This window comes from Oncorhynchus masou, chromosome 22, assembly GCF_036934945.1.
Source record: "Oncorhynchus masou masou isolate Uvic2021 chromosome 22, UVic_Omas_1.1, whole genome shotgun sequence".
Lineage (NCBI taxonomy): Eukaryota > Metazoa > Chordata > Actinopteri > Salmoniformes > Salmonidae > Oncorhynchus > Oncorhynchus masou.
The window spans coordinates 18,799,606-18,816,153 of record NC_088233.1 but is presented as its reverse complement, the minus strand read 5'-3'; the positions used below and the strand labels follow the sequence as shown (position 1 = coordinate 18,816,153).

General features: G+C 44.6%; 1 protein-coding gene across 4 annotated transcripts in view; it reads right to left on the bottom strand.

Moving 5' to 3' along the window:
* LOC135509133 (G1/S-specific cyclin-D2-like) overlaps positions 1–16,548 on the bottom strand; it is a 293,467-nt gene that overhangs the window by 5,771 nt on the left and 271,148 nt on the right. For 3 of the 4 annotated variants that reach the window (XM_064929530.1, XM_064929529.1, XM_064929528.1), the window contains one exon: positions 5,453–5,601. The exons of the other annotated variant lie outside the window; for it this stretch is intronic. In XM_064929530.1, coding sequence (XP_064785602.1) covers positions 5,453–5,601 — 149 coding nt within the window. The remainder of the gene's footprint in view (positions 1–5,452; positions 5,602–16,548) is intronic. 4 annotated transcript variants of the gene reach the window in all.

Below are 16,548 nucleotides of genomic sequence, written 5' to 3'. Positions count from 1 at the left end.
GGAATGAATGGAATTTTACAGTATTTTAATTAAATGTTTTAAAAAAAATAAAATATCTATTTAAGTATTCATTTTTTTATATTGGGGACAGTTACATTAAAACTTTCAAAAAATGATACTTTAAGGAAAAAGTTATATTTTTTAATTTTTATATATAGCTCACATAATTTAATTTAAAAGTATGCATTAAGGTGTCTGTAATATAATAAATGTGGCAAAAACAAATGTAGACATTTAAATTCATTTCTATAGCTTCCAAAATATTATTTATTATTATTTTTTTAACGATGGGGAGTGCCAAGATGGAGTCACGGGGCTTCAACACAGCACCCCTGTCAGTCATCTAGTGTATATATAAATCATTGACTCTGACACAGACCTGCAGTTTCCTGACTGTACTGTGCTTTACTATGGGAACAGCGCCCATGCAGAATTTGGATGACCGCTACCCTGACTGCCACCCCCACAGACAGAGAGCTACGGCTGAGCGGTGATTAGGACCAGGCCAAGCATTACCTCAGCCCACTAGGGCCCAGCACTGAACACCTCCCCCATCCCCCCATTCACCCCCACCCCACCCACACACACACACACACCTCACCAGTAGCCTTGACAACAGTGAAAACACAGGTATAGGCCCTAGTACTGAAGCTAAGCTATGTTAATTACATCCACGTCCTGTGGGAACACAAAGGTGGTGCTTTTTTAACGAGCCAGTCTCTGCCTGTAGGGAATCCACCTGAGAGCGGGCCGATCGGGTTTCAGCATCAAAGAGAGCTGGAAGTACCTGAGAATCTTCCGGAGAAAGCAACCTCTCAACACCCCTAAGCCTCCCTGTCTCAGACCTTGTATCCGCCACGATGGGGAGATGATGTAGGGGACATGAGGAGACGAAAGGAAAGGAAGAGAGGAGGACTGACTGATTTGTTTTTACAGGATTGGGATTTAGGAATCTGCCTCAAAGGGGACAGAGGAAATATCCTGTAGTTCAGCCTGCTGTGGCCCCAAGATTCAGCTCTCAGGTTGGAAGTATTAGAGGAAGAGTTCTGATCTGACTATTAAAATATTAGTGCCCTGTAATAACTATGCTTATGGCTTGCAGTGTATGACAGTGCAGCCTTCTGGTGGTATACAACAGTAATGCACCCTTAGCTCTGTTGGAACAGCCGGGCGGCTGTGGGAAATAAGAAAGAGAGCCCCCAAGCCAGAAGCTTTAGTCTTGTGAGGAGGGGAACATTCCTTAGACATTTACAGCTAATTTAAACCTGATGGGCCATGGTTTGAACCTGTGTAATGGCTTCTGGGCAAGTGTTGCCTGCTGCATTGGTGAAATGAGAACAGAGGCCTATCACATGGGAATTGCTCCTTAGGAGTTGAACTGAGCAGAGTTATGAAAGGTCACCGTGTCAAAGGTCACAATATAAAAATCTCCAGGAAAAGCCTTGAAATGAATACTAAATAAAAGATGCACTACTTAGGCTAGATATATGATCCTAGCGAATTACTCTGTAAATGAATGAATGAATTACTAATTCAATCATTCAACTTCTGTATTTGGGCTCAATCGAGGACGAGCCAAATGTATCTGATAAATGGACTCACTTCATATTAAATAACTCAATATTTATTCTGTATTCTACCTATAGTGGCCCTGGATGTGGACAGATGTGAGAAGGCTGTGTGAGGGTTAGGGGGCCTAAGAATAGGGCTGGAAGAGCACTAACATGTGGAGGAGCCTCAGGGAGGGCGTCTCCCATGGTCGCTAACTGGCTGCGCTGACGTGGAGGAAACACGACCGTCGCCCAGCGTACCAATTTTCTGCTTCAGAGGTCCCCAACTTCCCACCAACATGTGCCATGTGCTCCAAAAATCTACTCCTCTGAGATTAACTAAAGCACAAAACATGTAAAGGAACTGCCAGTGTCTTACCGCAAGAATGCAGGCCGTAACATCTTAAAAGACATTCCCCTGTACGCTGCTCTTTATAACTTCAGTTTGGATCCCATGCCAAGGCCCACAGGCTTAATTTGAGAACCTTTAATGGCTTCAATATGACTATTGAAAACACCAATATGGTTTTCAGATAGGGTTTTTGGTACTTAGATACTACGGAAGGCAGCACTTGGAATACACTGGGAATGAAGTTTGGGAATGGTGTATCCAATCCCGAGTCCCCATTCCCCTACTCTTACATCTTAAAAACTCTACCCAAATAAATAAAAATGTATTACAATTATTTTGACAATTCAATCAACAGTATGAATAGTAACCACAGTACAAACACTGCATCCATTGTGACATCATAGAGCCTCAAGAAGGAAGTTGAGCAGACAGACAAAACCATTTAATTATTTACTGTACCACACGGCAGTGCTACTCTGTGCAGACAGCATGGTCTGTCAGTGTGTGCGCGTGTGTGTGTCTGGAAGTGTGCGCGTGTTCATGTGTATCTGTGTTTAGGAGGGGGATCATGCCATACCCTGGAGGTGGTCAGAGCAACCCATGACCCCATGTACACAAGCTCAATGTGAGCTCAAATGTGATGTGTCTCTGTCTCTCTGCTTTGAACAATGTCATGTTTGAGCATCACAAGGAGCTATACCATTCCCTTTGGCTATATTTCTGTGTTACACCCAGATTATTACACACATCATTGCTCAATAGACTAAACTTCCAGATGAAATTAGAAACAACTTTGGCTAAAAGAAGATCTCAATGTGAGTAAGGAGGGGTGGATGATGAGTGGAGGGATGCAGGAAGGGAAGAAAAGGGAGAGAGGGTCAGGGGAGGAATGAAGGGGGTGTGGAGGACAGGGGCGTGTGTGTATCTGGTGTCCTGTGAGCTACTCCGAGAGTAAAGATGAACAGGAGAGAGTGAGAGTGTAAGCTTGCCAAGCAAAGCAGACAAAAACATGGAAACAGTCTTCTAGCCCCTTCCTCTCTTCCTGTTTCAGCCTGCTCTATGTTATAACAGTGAAGGACCTTCTGCGCATTTAGCTTCAATGGAAGGTTTCACATTTGAGGAGCTACATTACTTTTTATGTCAATCCACTTTCTATCATCCTACCTTTCGCTGGCAATGCTTTTGGCTTCTTGGATGTTGAGAATCAAAACAGAAGCAGCAAACAACCAACAGTCGACCAGCAACAGAGAATCCCTTTGGTCTTACAGGAATCACAACCAATCGAAACCTCCTAGTAACAAAGTTTTAATTCTTCCTCAGCGCCAGCCTCTCCCATCATGGCTTGGCCTGAAGGCTCACTGACCGGGCTGCTGTACCTGACTGACCACTCTCTGTGCCACACCAGGTGTATCTAAGGCTATATACACATTCCCCGGGGCGGCGTGAGACGGTGACTTGGCCCTATCACATGTCCTCTCTGAAAACCACACACTCTGGATACCAAATATGCCAGCGGGATGCCAGGGGTTGGTGTTGGCATCAGCAGCCGGGCTGGCAAGAGTTTACTTTACTTCATATTTTGCCTGGCCATCTCCATCCCAGCTCTGTGCCAACTCCCCAGCCGGAGCAACAAACCAAATGTGTGTATACTCTCACACTCTGTTTCATACCAAATTGACGACTGCGTTCAAACTGATATAATTGAGGTGGTTGTAGCCATTAGGTGTGGGATTGACATTAAGTGGCTGAGCTTGGAATTTTTGTAATTCATTATTACAATTTTATTAAACCTATATTTAACTAGACAACTCAGTTAAGAACAAATTCTTATTTACAATGACGGCCTTTCACACTTACCCTTCCTTTTCCAGGAAGGGTAAGTGTGAAATGACACACCAATTCCTCTTTTGCTTTTATAGCGAGAAAATAGACAGAGCAGTGCTAACCCACTGGGCACAGATGTCATTTCAACATCTAGTTTTGATTTACATTTGGTTGATTTATTAACTAATGTGAATACAATGTGAAACCAACAAAAAATGTATTTGGATTTAGATTAAAAGTTGTGTGGAAAAAAATGACAAAATTCCCTTGTTGTTGAGCAAATCCAATCAGTTTTCCATGTTGATTCAATGTCAACACATATTTTTCTGTTGTTGAAATGACATGGGAAACAACACCGATTCAACCAGTTTTCGCCCAATGGGAAGTAATCATCCTCTTCACAAAAATTCTGCTCTGGCAGGCAAGTTTACTGTAGCAGAGGGCCTGTGCTGCTCAGGCCAGCCATTTGTTGTTTATCGGCTATGGAGCACGACGTCACACACAGGGGAGGGAGCCTCTCCAGCAGAGATGCATTATGGGGCATGAGAGCGGGAGGGGGTAACCATCACAAGTGAGGCGGGATACTGGCTATGCTCCCCTGGTGTCCCTTTTCACACTTCAACAGCTTTCTCCCACCTCTCCTATCCTCACCCACAGTGGGACAGGCTTTGTGAAGCTCGGAGTCTGTCTCTTGCTCTGTCTGGCAGTAAGTTTAGCAGGAGAGAGTCAGAACAGAGGCCAATGCAGTTCAGGCAGCCTCAGCCCCCCACCCTCATGCCCCCAGGTCTCCTCTCCCCGCCAGCCACAGCAGGGTCGACTGGCCTTACAGGTCAAAGGACTCTGGTCAGGCCAGGAAGCCCTCAGGTCACACAATCCTGCCTCAAACGAGGAGGAATGCACATGACCAACGAATATTAGGAAGCTACCAACAGAATGGAGGTTAGCGCCTGCCACCAGGGAATTTTAAATGACAGTACTATTACCACCCCCCTGTACACCCGTGCTCCTTCACCTACCCCACCCCTGCTCCCCTCCTGATGAAAGCCAGGTGTGGGAGCCAGCTGTGGCCCAGCCTGCCTGCCTGCGTTTGGACTGAGCTGAGCACCCCTCCACCCCGCCACGGCACTGCTCTACCCCCAGAACCACACAGAGGGGCCGCCTGGCCTGGCTCTGCTTCCTCAGTTTGCATTTGAACACCACATTCTGCCTGGATTAACAGATATTTTATGTCGGGGACCTGCAAGGCCCTGGGATGCTGACTGGGCTGTGGGAAACTAACCTGGATTGAAGGGGGAAATCACAGGATGATATTTCACTATCTTTGCATAGCAGCTCCACGCAAATGTTAGGTGGAATATACTGCCACAGGGCAGTAGGGAACTATGGAAGGGTTGAAAAGGAGACATTGAGCTACATTTAGATTGACAGACCCAGTCAAATGCTGTCTATCAATCGTAATCAGTGGTTGAGGTATTTCTGTATGGGCTGGTTTTTCCAGATAGGCTAACGGACTCACATACAGGCCTTGACTCAAATATTTTAAATGAACTTTACTGCAAGTGTAGGTACTCAGATATACGTAAATTAATAATGCTTCTGAGAAAGATTCTGTGTAAACGTCAACCTCTGCTCTTACTCATACTGATTAGGCTGAGAAAATAACCAGAAAAAAAAACATTTGAAGGAGTTCTCAAGTCAGAATTGACCAGAAAGACTGGTCACTCACCACTTCTGTGTTTGTGATTTTGGCCAGCAGGTCTGTAAGATTGTCCCCCCACTGAGACTGGTCACCCGAGTCCAGCTGAAGCCCACAGATAGCTGCTCCAACACTGCCCGTGGCGATCATCGATGGGGGGTACATCGCGAAATTGAAGTCTGTGGGAGGACAAAAAACATGCTGAAGTCATATGACTTTCTAAGACTACATGGCTGTAATGGAGGACACACTTGTCTGTCTGATCAAAAACAGTTACGAGGGCAGTAAAACTGATTTTAAAAAGGTACCCAGCAATAAAGTTATAAAACATGTCAATTTTATTGAGCCTATATATATATTGCTCCAAGATGGTGTAGCAAGTTGGCGTTGCAGTCAGACGTCTTGTCGTGTCGTGTCCCTTGTATATATTTGTTGTTTTTTTTAAATATTTTTCTTCGCATATCTTTTAAAACATTTTTCTCAACATCTAAATACTCTCCTGCAACCTGCCTCACCCAATGTAGCGTGGATCTGCTTTTTTCTAAAGTATTTATATTTACTTCGGATCTGGAACCCCTCAATTGAAGCAAGCCAGCTAACTACCAGCTATCAGTCAGCAAACCATTGCTAGCAGTCATCAGCTAACCTTTAGCTCTGAGAGCTCTCGCCAGTTCAAACAACGCGACTTTAACCAGAGCAAAACGGACCTATTATTTTTATCCCCGGATTCCCACCGCAAACGGAACTTTTTAGCTGGATCTTCACAACTAGCTAACTAGCTAACCGCAACCCCGGATGACTACTCCTGGCTAGCGTTCCCATCCACTTAGCTTGAAGCTAGCCCCGCCAGAGCTCCTGTACTACCACCGAAGCATACTCCTGGGCTACAATATCCGGACCCACGACCGGTCTATCGATGTCACCGCATGAAGAGGCATAAACAGACGTAACCCCCATCGCGACGTTCCCCAAAGGCTAACTTTTGAGCCCTTGCTATCTGCTTGCTTGCTAATTCGGTCTGCTAACTGCTAGCTTATTTAGCCCCGGCCTACTAACTGTTAGCAGGCCTGTGCTAACAAGCTAACTGTCGGAATCGCCGCATCCCCAGCCAGCCCATCCACTCACTGGACCCACATTTACTTTCAATCTCTTTTCGATTTTTAATTCGATTATACCTTCCGGTAACCTGCCTCATTCAATGTGATACGGAATCGCTATTATTTTTAATTTTTAGAACACATTCAAGAACCTCCAGAAGCTAACCAGCTAACTAGCTACAAGCTATTTAGTCAATGTTAGCGGCTTTTACCTTCAGCACAGCCAGCCAGTTTTTTTTAGCCTGGATAATACTCGCCAGCTTCCCTGTCCCATCCACCGCTGCCCCCTGGACACTGTGATCACTTGGCTACATAGCTGATGCCTGCTGGACTGTCCATTAATCACGGTACTCCATTCTGTTTGTTTATGTTTTATCTGTCGGCCCCAGCCGCACTCAGGCTCTGTGTGTAGTTAATCCGACTCTCTCTGCCTAGTCAACGCCATTTTACCTGCTGTTGTTGTGCTAGCTGATTAGCTGTTGTTGTCTCACCTACTGGTTTAGCTAGCTCTCCCAATCAACACCTGTGATTACTTTATGCCTCGCTGTATGTCTCTCTCAAATGTCAATATGCCTTGTATACTGTTGTTCAGGTTAGTCATCATTGTTTTAGTTTACAATGGAGCCCCTAGTTCCACTCTTCATACCCCTGATACCTCCTTTGTCCTACCTCCCACACATGCGGTGACCTCACCCATGACAACCAGCATGTCCAGAGATACAACTTCTCTTATCATCACCCAGTGCTTGGGCTTACCTCCGCTGTACCCGCACCCCACCATACCCCTGTCTGCGCATTATGCCCTGAATATATTCTACCATGCCCAGAAATCTGCTCCTTTTATTCTTTGTCCCCAACGCTCTAGGCGACCAGTTTTGATAGATTTTAGCCGCACCCTCATACTACTACTCCTCTGTTCCGCGGGTGATGTGGAGGTAAACCCAGGCCCTGCATGTCCCCAGGCACCCTCATTTGTTGACTTCTGTGATTGAAAAAGCCTTGGTTTCATGCATGTCAACATCAGAAGCCTCCTCCCTAAGTTTGTTTTACTCACTGCTTTAGCACACTCTGCTAACCCTAATGTCCTTGCCGTGTCTGAATCCTGGCTCAGGAAGGTTACCAAAAATTCAGAGATTTCCATACCCAACTATAACATTTTCCGTCAAGATAGAACTGCCAAAGGGGGAGGAGTTGCAGTGTACTGCAGAGATAGCCTGCAAAGTAATGTCGTACTTTCCAGGTCCATACCCAAACAGTTCGAACTACTATTTTTAAAAATGACTCTCTCCAGAAATAAGTCTCTCACTGTTGCCGCCTGCTACCGACTCCCCTCAGCTCCCAGCTGTGCCCTGGACACCATTTGTGAATTGATTGCCCCCCCCCCATCTAGCTTCAGAGTTTGTTCTGTTAGGTGACCTAAAATGGGATATGCTTAACACCCCGGCAGTCCTACAATCTAAGCTAGATGCCCTCAATCTCACACAAATCATCAAGGAACCCACCAGGTACAACCCTAAATCTTTAAACAAGGGCACCCTCATAGATGTCATCCTGATCAACTGGCCCTCCAAATACACCTCCGCTGTCTTCAACCAGGATCTCAGCGATCACTGCCTCATTGCCTGCATCCGCTACGGATCCGCAGTCAAACGACCACCCCTCATCACTGTCAAACGCTCCCTAAAACACTTCTGCAAGCAGGCCTTTCTAATCGACCTGGCCCGGGTATCCTAGAAGGACATTGACCTCATCCCGTTCAGTTGAGGATGCCTGGTCATTCTTTAAAAGTAACTTCCTCACCATTTTAGATAAGCATGCTCCGTTCAAAAAATGCAGAACTAAGAACAGATATAGCCCTTGGTTCACTCCAGACCTGACTGCCCTCGACCAGCACAAAAACATCCTGTGGCGGACTGCAATAGCATCGAATAGTCCCCGCGATATGCAACTGTTCAGGGAAGTCAGGAACCAATACACGCAGTCAGTCAGGAAAGCAAAGGCCAGCTTCTTCAGGCAGAAATGTGCATCCTGTAGCTCTAACTCCAAAAAGTTCTGGGACTCTGTGAAGTCCATGGAGAACAAGAGCAACTCCTCCCAGCTGCCCACTGCACTGAGGCTCGGTAACACGGTCACCACCGATAAATCCATGATTATCGAAAACTTCAACAAGCATTTCTCAACGGCTGGCCATGCCTTCCTCCTGGCTACTCCAACCTCGGCAAACAGTTCCTCCCCCCGCAGCTACTCGCACAAGCCTCTCCAAGTTCTCCTTTACCCAAATCCAGATAGCAGATGTTCTGAAAGAGCTGCAAAACCTGGACCCGTACAAATCAGCTGGGCTTGACAATCTGGACCCTCTATTTCTGACACTATCCGCCGCCATTGTCGCAACCCCTATTACCAGCCTGTTCAACCCCTCTTTCATATCGTCTGAGATCCCCAAGGATTGGAAAGCTGCCGCAGTCATCCCCCACTTCAAAAGGGGGAGACACCCTGGACCCAAACTGTTACAGACCTATATCCATCCTGCCCTGCCTATCTAAGGTCTTCCAAAGCCAAGTCAACAAACAGGTCACTGACCATCTCGAATCCCACCGTACCTTCTCCGCTGTGCAATTTGGTTTCCGAGCCGGTCACGGGTGCACCTCAGCCACGCTCAAGGTACTAAACGATATCATAACCGCCATCAATAAAAGACAGTACTGTGCAGCCGTCTTCATCGACCTTGCCAAGGCTTTCGACTCTGTCAATCACCATATTCTTATCGGCAGACTGAGTAGTCTCGGTTTTTCTGATGATGGCCTTGCCTGGTTCACCAACTACTTTGCAGACAGAGTTCAGTGTGTCAAATCGGAGGGCATGCTGTCCGGTCCTCTGGCAGTCTCTATGGGGGTGCCACAGGGTTCAATTCTCGGGCCGACTCTTTTCTCTGTATATATCAATGATGTTGCTCTTGCTGCGGGCGATTCCCTGATCCACATCTACGCAGACGACACCATTCTGTATACTTCCGGCCGTCCTTGGACACTGTGCTATCTAACCTCCAAACGAGCTTCAATGCCATACAACACTCCTTCCGTGGCATCCAACTGCTCTTAAAAGCTTGTAAAACCAAATGCATGCTTTTCAACCGTTCGCTGCCTGCACCCGCACGCCCAACTAGCATCACCACCCTGGATGGTTCCGACCTTGAATATGTGGACATCTATAAGTACCTAGGTGTCTGGCTCGACTGTAAACTCTCCTTCCAGACTCATATCAAACATCTCCAATCGAAAATCAAATCTAGAGTCGGCTTTCTATTCCGCAACAAAGCCTCCTTCACTCACGCCGCCAAACTTACCCTTGTAAAACTGACTATCCTACCGATCCTCGACTTCGGCGATGTCATCTACAAAATAGCTTCCAACACTCTACTCAGCAAACTGGATGCAGTTTATCACAGTGCCATCCGTTTTGTTACTAAAGCACCTTATACCACCCACCACTGCGACCTGTATACTCTAGTCGGCTGGCCCTCGCTACATATTCGTCGCCAGACCCACTGGCTCCAGGTCATCTACAAGTCCATGCTAGGTAAAGCTCCGCCTTATCTCAGTTCACTGGTTACGATGGCAACACCCACTCGTAGCACGCGCTCCAGCAGGTGTATCTCACTGATCATCCCTAAAGCCAACAACTCATTTGGCCGCCTTTAGTTCCAGTTCTCTGCTGCCTGTGACTGGAACGAATTGCAAAAAAAACAAAAACAAAAAAAAAAAACGCTGAAGTTGGAGACTTATCTCCCTCACCAACTTCAAACATCTGCTATCTGAGCAGCTAACCGATCACTGCAGCTGTACATAGTCGATCGGTAAATAGCCCACCCAATTTTACCTACCTCTTCCCCATACTGTTTATATTTATTTACTTTTCTGCTCTTTTGCACACCAATATCTCTACCTGTACATGACCATCTATCACTCCAGTGTTAATCTGCAAAATTGTAATTATTCGCCTACCTCCTCATGCCTTTTGCACACAATGTATATAGACTCTTTTCTTTCTACTGTGTTATTGACTTGTTAATTGTTTACTCCATGTGTAACTCTGTGTTGTCAGTTCACACTGCTATGCTTTATCTTGGCCAGGTCGCAGTTGCAAATGAGAACTTGTTCTCTACTAGTCTACCTGGTTAAATAAAGGTGAAATAAATAAATAAAAAAATATATATATAAATATTTATTTCATATTACACTTACCAACTTATCCAGAGATATACACCACAAACACTCCAGGTGAGCCAGCAAAGGCCACTACATTTAGTGAGTGAGATGTGAATAGTTTTCTTAAGTTGACACAATAGGGGTACAGACAGACACGTTCCCCCTAGAGACAATCTGATAGGCTAATCTGGTGGTCATAAATAATCGCCTTTAGCACTGGCTCCCACTAATGACCAGGACCCTGGGTAATGAGGGTTCACTTGGCTTGTAAAGGAGCTGAAAAGCAAACCCTTCCACCCCGCTGCCCCTCTACCCCCCTGTCCCAGTCAACCTCCCGGTCCGGCCCCTTTTCTTCCAGCTCCTGAGTAAACCGTGTGCTGTCTGAAAAAAGCCCCATAGTGCTTGGAAAGGGTGGAATAAAGAGCCACAGTCCCTCTGCCAATGCTCACTGCTGTAGGTCCTTTTCCACGTGTGGTCGCAGGCGTGCGTCTCAAAGACCAATAACCATGTTAGCTTCCCTCACTGTCATTCATAATGCAAATAAGATAGCTTGTGAACAGGCCACTGGCCACCAGGAAGGCCACTGGCAGAGAGGGAGAGGAAAAGATTTTAAAAACTCCTAGGTTAAGACTCCTTCTGGGTTGTTACACGAAACGAGTGCCTTTTGCATCCCTTTGATATTTTAAGTAGAAATGGTGCACCAATATTGCATTTTAAAAGCCTGTTATATTAAACAAAGATTCCTTTAAAGTGGAACTGACAGCATTTTAGCAACATGAAAGATTATTAAAATCTGTTCATATACACCCGCTGGAAGACTATAACACTGTTTGAAAATATTTTCTGACAAGTGACCACTAAGATATGGTCATTTTCACATTTTCATCAATTCTTAGAATGTTTTGCAATTACGTATAGTTAAGGCATTTGTGAAAATACTATAGCAATATAGAGTGGGAAAGTAACCATGCGTTTGGACAATTAATAGACACTGCAGTAAATAAAACCTAATAAAAACATCCGTCTCGTCCTGGACCGGAGAGTCTACGCAGATCGCTGCGCCATAGCCAATCAAAGATACACTCTTAGAAAAAAGGGATCCAAAAGGGCTCTTTGGCTGTCCCCGTAGGAGAACCCTTTTTGGTTCCAGGTAGAACCCTTTTGGGTTCCATGTAGAACCCTCTGTGGAAAGGGTTTTTACATGGAACGGAAAAGGGTTCTTTCTACCTGGAACCAAAAAGGGTTCTTTAAAAGGGTGTCCAATGGGGAGAGCCGAAGAACACTTTTTTGTTTTTACAAGAGTGTACAAACAACCATGAAAAGGTAAGCACTCTCTCCTTTAGTTATGCACATCAACAACAGGATCAACAACTAATGCTAGCCAGAGCAAGATGATCTAACGGAACATTAGATCAACTTTTTCAGCTAGTTGGCCATCAAAATTGCACTGATAAATGATAGGGAACAGTAACTTTATTGCCCTTACAGAGCTGGTTAGGCTGTTTGCATGATATCTAGAGTGTTCGTGACTTAACTATTACTTTTTTGCCTTGGTTTACTGAGACTGGTGTTCAGCAGGTGTTGCATGTTCATTAAGTGATTTTGTGCTCTGGCGCACACAGACGAGTGCTCTGAAATCAGAGTAGATAGCATATCTCTTGCATTTGCAAATTCGCTCAGGCTAACTGGATAACAGTCGTTCAAGTTCAGCATAGCTGCTGAACCTTTCTTGCTAGCTAACCAAATGACACTTGCGTCTCTAGCTGTGTAGCCACCAAAAAAAAGTAAGTTACTCACCTACTCTTCCAATGACATGATATCCTCCTAGCAGCTATCTAGCTAACGTTAGGCTTTGTACTTTTAGCTTGCCCCCTACATAAATACGCTAGCCTACTAGCAACGTTATGACTGACTTGTGATCATTGACCTTGCTAGTTTGAATGTATTGACATTCCTAGCCTTGTTACATTCGTCCGTGTTTGTAAAAAATATTGTGTAATTGAAACTGAAAATGTATTGGTGAATTATATGAATCATGCATTGAACAGCATCTATCTATTCTGACAACAATGCCTTAATGAACGTCATGGAATGTTGAGTCAACCGATTTTAAAACCTCTTATAAAGTTTATTTTGTAGCATAAACTGGGAGTTTGATATTTTTTACTGATATGAATGCCTGTTTCCAAGTTGTTAGATGCTCTTTCCATTTTAATATTGACCACATGGAGAATTCAATAAATCAGATGTTTTATATGAATCAAGACTTTCTAAAGTCCAACAATTGTGCATTGACATGGCTCTCTGTGCACTCTCTGTGCCTTCTAGGAAGATTTTTACTCCAGAATGTCTCCAAGTTTTCACCATCATTGTAAAGCCCTAGTTATTTTGTTGCTTTGACAAAGTTATTTCTGAAGATTATTATTTATTTCATGTGATTCGTGATTAATATACGTCTGTCCCTCATTTTAAGGTCAACCCAGTTATGTGAACTGAATTCACGTTTTAAATTGGTTAAACTATTCCTTTTTTTCATTCAAAAGAAAAATGTAACATCTAATAGTGAAATCAGAGCGTAAAAGCAGTTGAGCTGGCCATTTTCTGGTGTTTTGTGGTAAAGCACAACACGTCAACCCTGTTACCCATATATAGGCTAGAAATGTTAACAATTAACATTTTCCTGTGAAGCTTGGGTTCAATTTTCACTCCCTGTTGAACAAGAAGCTTTCATTCCCCATGTAACAAGGGGATTAATGGCTGATTTAAGATTACATCGTCAACCCTGTTGCAGCCAACCCTGTTACTTTAACAGCTACTTACTATAGTAATTTTCTGAGATGGGAAAACATGTTTTCTTTTTATGATGATGAATGTGTGCTCTTTATGGCAGAATGTAAAAATTAGGTGAAATCAACCGGTTTCTTTTACCAAGTTACACTTCTCAGAAGTCCCTGAATTGCTTAAACAACTGTTCTACTCCTTTAATTTGTCTGTCTGCTCTCTGCCCCCCTTTTCCACAGTTTCAATACCTTCTCCCTATTGCTCCACTCACTCTGTCGCTCTCACTAATCTTTTACCATATTTTTTAATATATATATATATATATTTTTTTTTTTAGAAACAAGCTCCTCTGAATGGCACAGATGCCCAGCTCTTTGTTGCATGCAGCCAGTGATTTGTATTTGCGACAATTTTTTGTGTGCATATTAATTGGGTGCAGCCAGTAGCTGAGAGAGGATAAGCAGGAGAGTGTGGCTCCATTGTCTGAAGTCATCACCTCATTTCACCCAATTGAGAGAACCGGCAACAGACCCTCTCCGCTGATACCAATTCAATCCGACAACTGTACAAAGAGCAGTAAAGGGGGGACTGTGGTTCTGGGGAGAGTAGGGACAAGGGGGCGAGTAGGGACAAGGGGGAGAGTAGTGGGTGGGGGGCATCGCTCTGCTGCACATCGCTCTCTAAGTCTGTGTCCAGACCCTTGTGAGTTTTTGGAAGAAGAAAAGAGTCGGTCTCCCTCCCTCCCACATCCTCACACCTCCATCCACAGCTATTCCTCTGTAGCTGGGCCACCTTTGGGCTTGAGGAGTGGACAGAGCCATAGAGAAACAGCCGATGCATTAACATATTGCCATATTCAATAGCAAAAGCAAACTGTGTGTGTGTGTGCAATGGCTCTGAAGGGGAGTTTCTCTTTTTCTCTCTCCAAATCAAAGAGGTAGGTCCTTTGAGAGCCCCTCGCTGCCTTTTTAACATGCAGAGCCAGAAGCTTTCTCATCTTGCTTTCTCATCTTGTGGCTCAGTGTTGACAAATAAATGAACTTATTATACACCCCTGTGTTAGCTGCTGGTCGACTGCCACGGGCTGATTTATTAATGACAACCTCCACAAAACAGGAAAGAGGGCACAGAGCCCTGAGCACCACATCAGCACTTTACCAGCACAGCTTTTTATCATGAAAAAGGGACAAAGACTTATATGTGTAGACACACACACACACACACACACACACTAAGCATGGAGCCTAAGTGGAGCAGTGGGCAGCAAGCTGAATTTTGGCCCCGGAGGACAAGACAGGTCTGTTGCAGAACAAGGGTCATCGACGGAGGCTGCCACTCTGGGGCTGGTGGGCCAGTGGTGAGTGCTATGTATGGGGGGAAGAATGGCTGTATTTCAGGCTAGCCTAATTGATATTCATGCTGAGGATAAAATGTGTATGTAGCTGAGTGGGGACGCCTGCGATGGAAAGCTCACTGTGAGTAGCGGCTGACTGGCCCTGCCTGCAGGCCTCTCACCCCCTTCAATGCCCCCCCATCCCCTCCAGAGCATCCATCCCCAGGTCTCCACTGCACTCTGCTCACCCAGCCTGCCTGCCATGCTCACCAGGGCCAACTCCTGGGTGGGTGAGATGCACTGTATACACATTTAACTTGTAAATTTATAAAAGCTGGAAACTTGAGTTTTTTCTTGTGCAATAAATCAATAGACTGTTCTATACAGATGCAAAGTGTGTGTGTTTTTTACTGGGTTCCATTGAGGACCTGGGCCCTGTTGATTGATTAAGGTCATAGACAAACATTTTGAGACTGGCATTATGCTGTTTCTCACCACTAATGGAGTGGACCAGGTAGTCAAAAAACAACATTTACAGACGTAGCTTACAGTCTGGCTAAACCGCTCTCGGTCAGAGAGGCACTACAAACAACTATGAACCTCCTGAGTTTTATTGCAGTATGTCTTACTACTGTTGCATAGAAAGTGAGAGTTAATTTTCTAGGAAATAATCATCTGACATTCTTATCTTGGCAGGTTTCATAACTTTGCTTATTCTATAAGAACACATCTACTCCAATTTTTTTTAAAGAAATTTTGTTTGGGGTCACCATGGCACAGCCTCAAAGGCACATTGATTTGCCAGAAACAAAAACAGGAATCCTCCTTAACGGTTGGATCCTGTAACAACTTGCTTCAGTGTTGCACCACCGAGACCCAGAGACTTGAGCAACAGCACTCAGGCCTGGCGTGAGAGGAAGCAGACCCCTCTGAACTGGAAGAACATGAATTGGCAGCTTTCGTTTGGAGCCCAGTTACAATCCCTCATCCATGACTTTCTGTAGTTGAGTTTCGTTTCCAGACAGTATTCGACCGATAAAATTGTATAAACAGCTGAGGAATAGCCGACCGACGCATCTTTACCTAGAAACTCCAGCTGTGCTCAGGGAGACTTCTTGTGTTATGAGAACATCATTCATGTCAAACTCAAAACCCACCAGCCGCAAACATTTACTTTACTTCCAAACCTCAGATGTTATTTTCAGTGGTTAATTTGTGCCCTTAGAAAATCACTTCCTGTTAGGACAACTGCAACGTCCACACATTCATTGTTTGGCTTTATGGTGGATGTTAAAAAGGCCAGCCCTTACGGTACGTTTCGACCAGAAGTGGTGCCTCCGCTTGACATCACTACAACTCTAAAAGATTGGCAGCCTCGTGGGCGTAGGCGTGAATCTATTCAAGTAAATAATTAAATACATTTTTTTTTTAAACAACAAAAAAACAATGTATTAGCTAGCTACAGGAGGCCACAGTGTGTAGGCTAATGAACTGATCGTTAGCTAGCTAGCTAGCTAACCAACTTTACATACTACAGCTAGTTAACTTCATATTAGCTTGTTATCATGGTGTAAGCCTATTTATCATTGTAAATTAAAAACTTGTGCTCCAAATGTGTTTGTAGATAACAGTAATGGAAGAGGGTGAAAGGATTTTCTGCTCCAGCTTTCAGAAAAGGGAGTAGGTATACTAGTTAGATAGGGCAGGTTG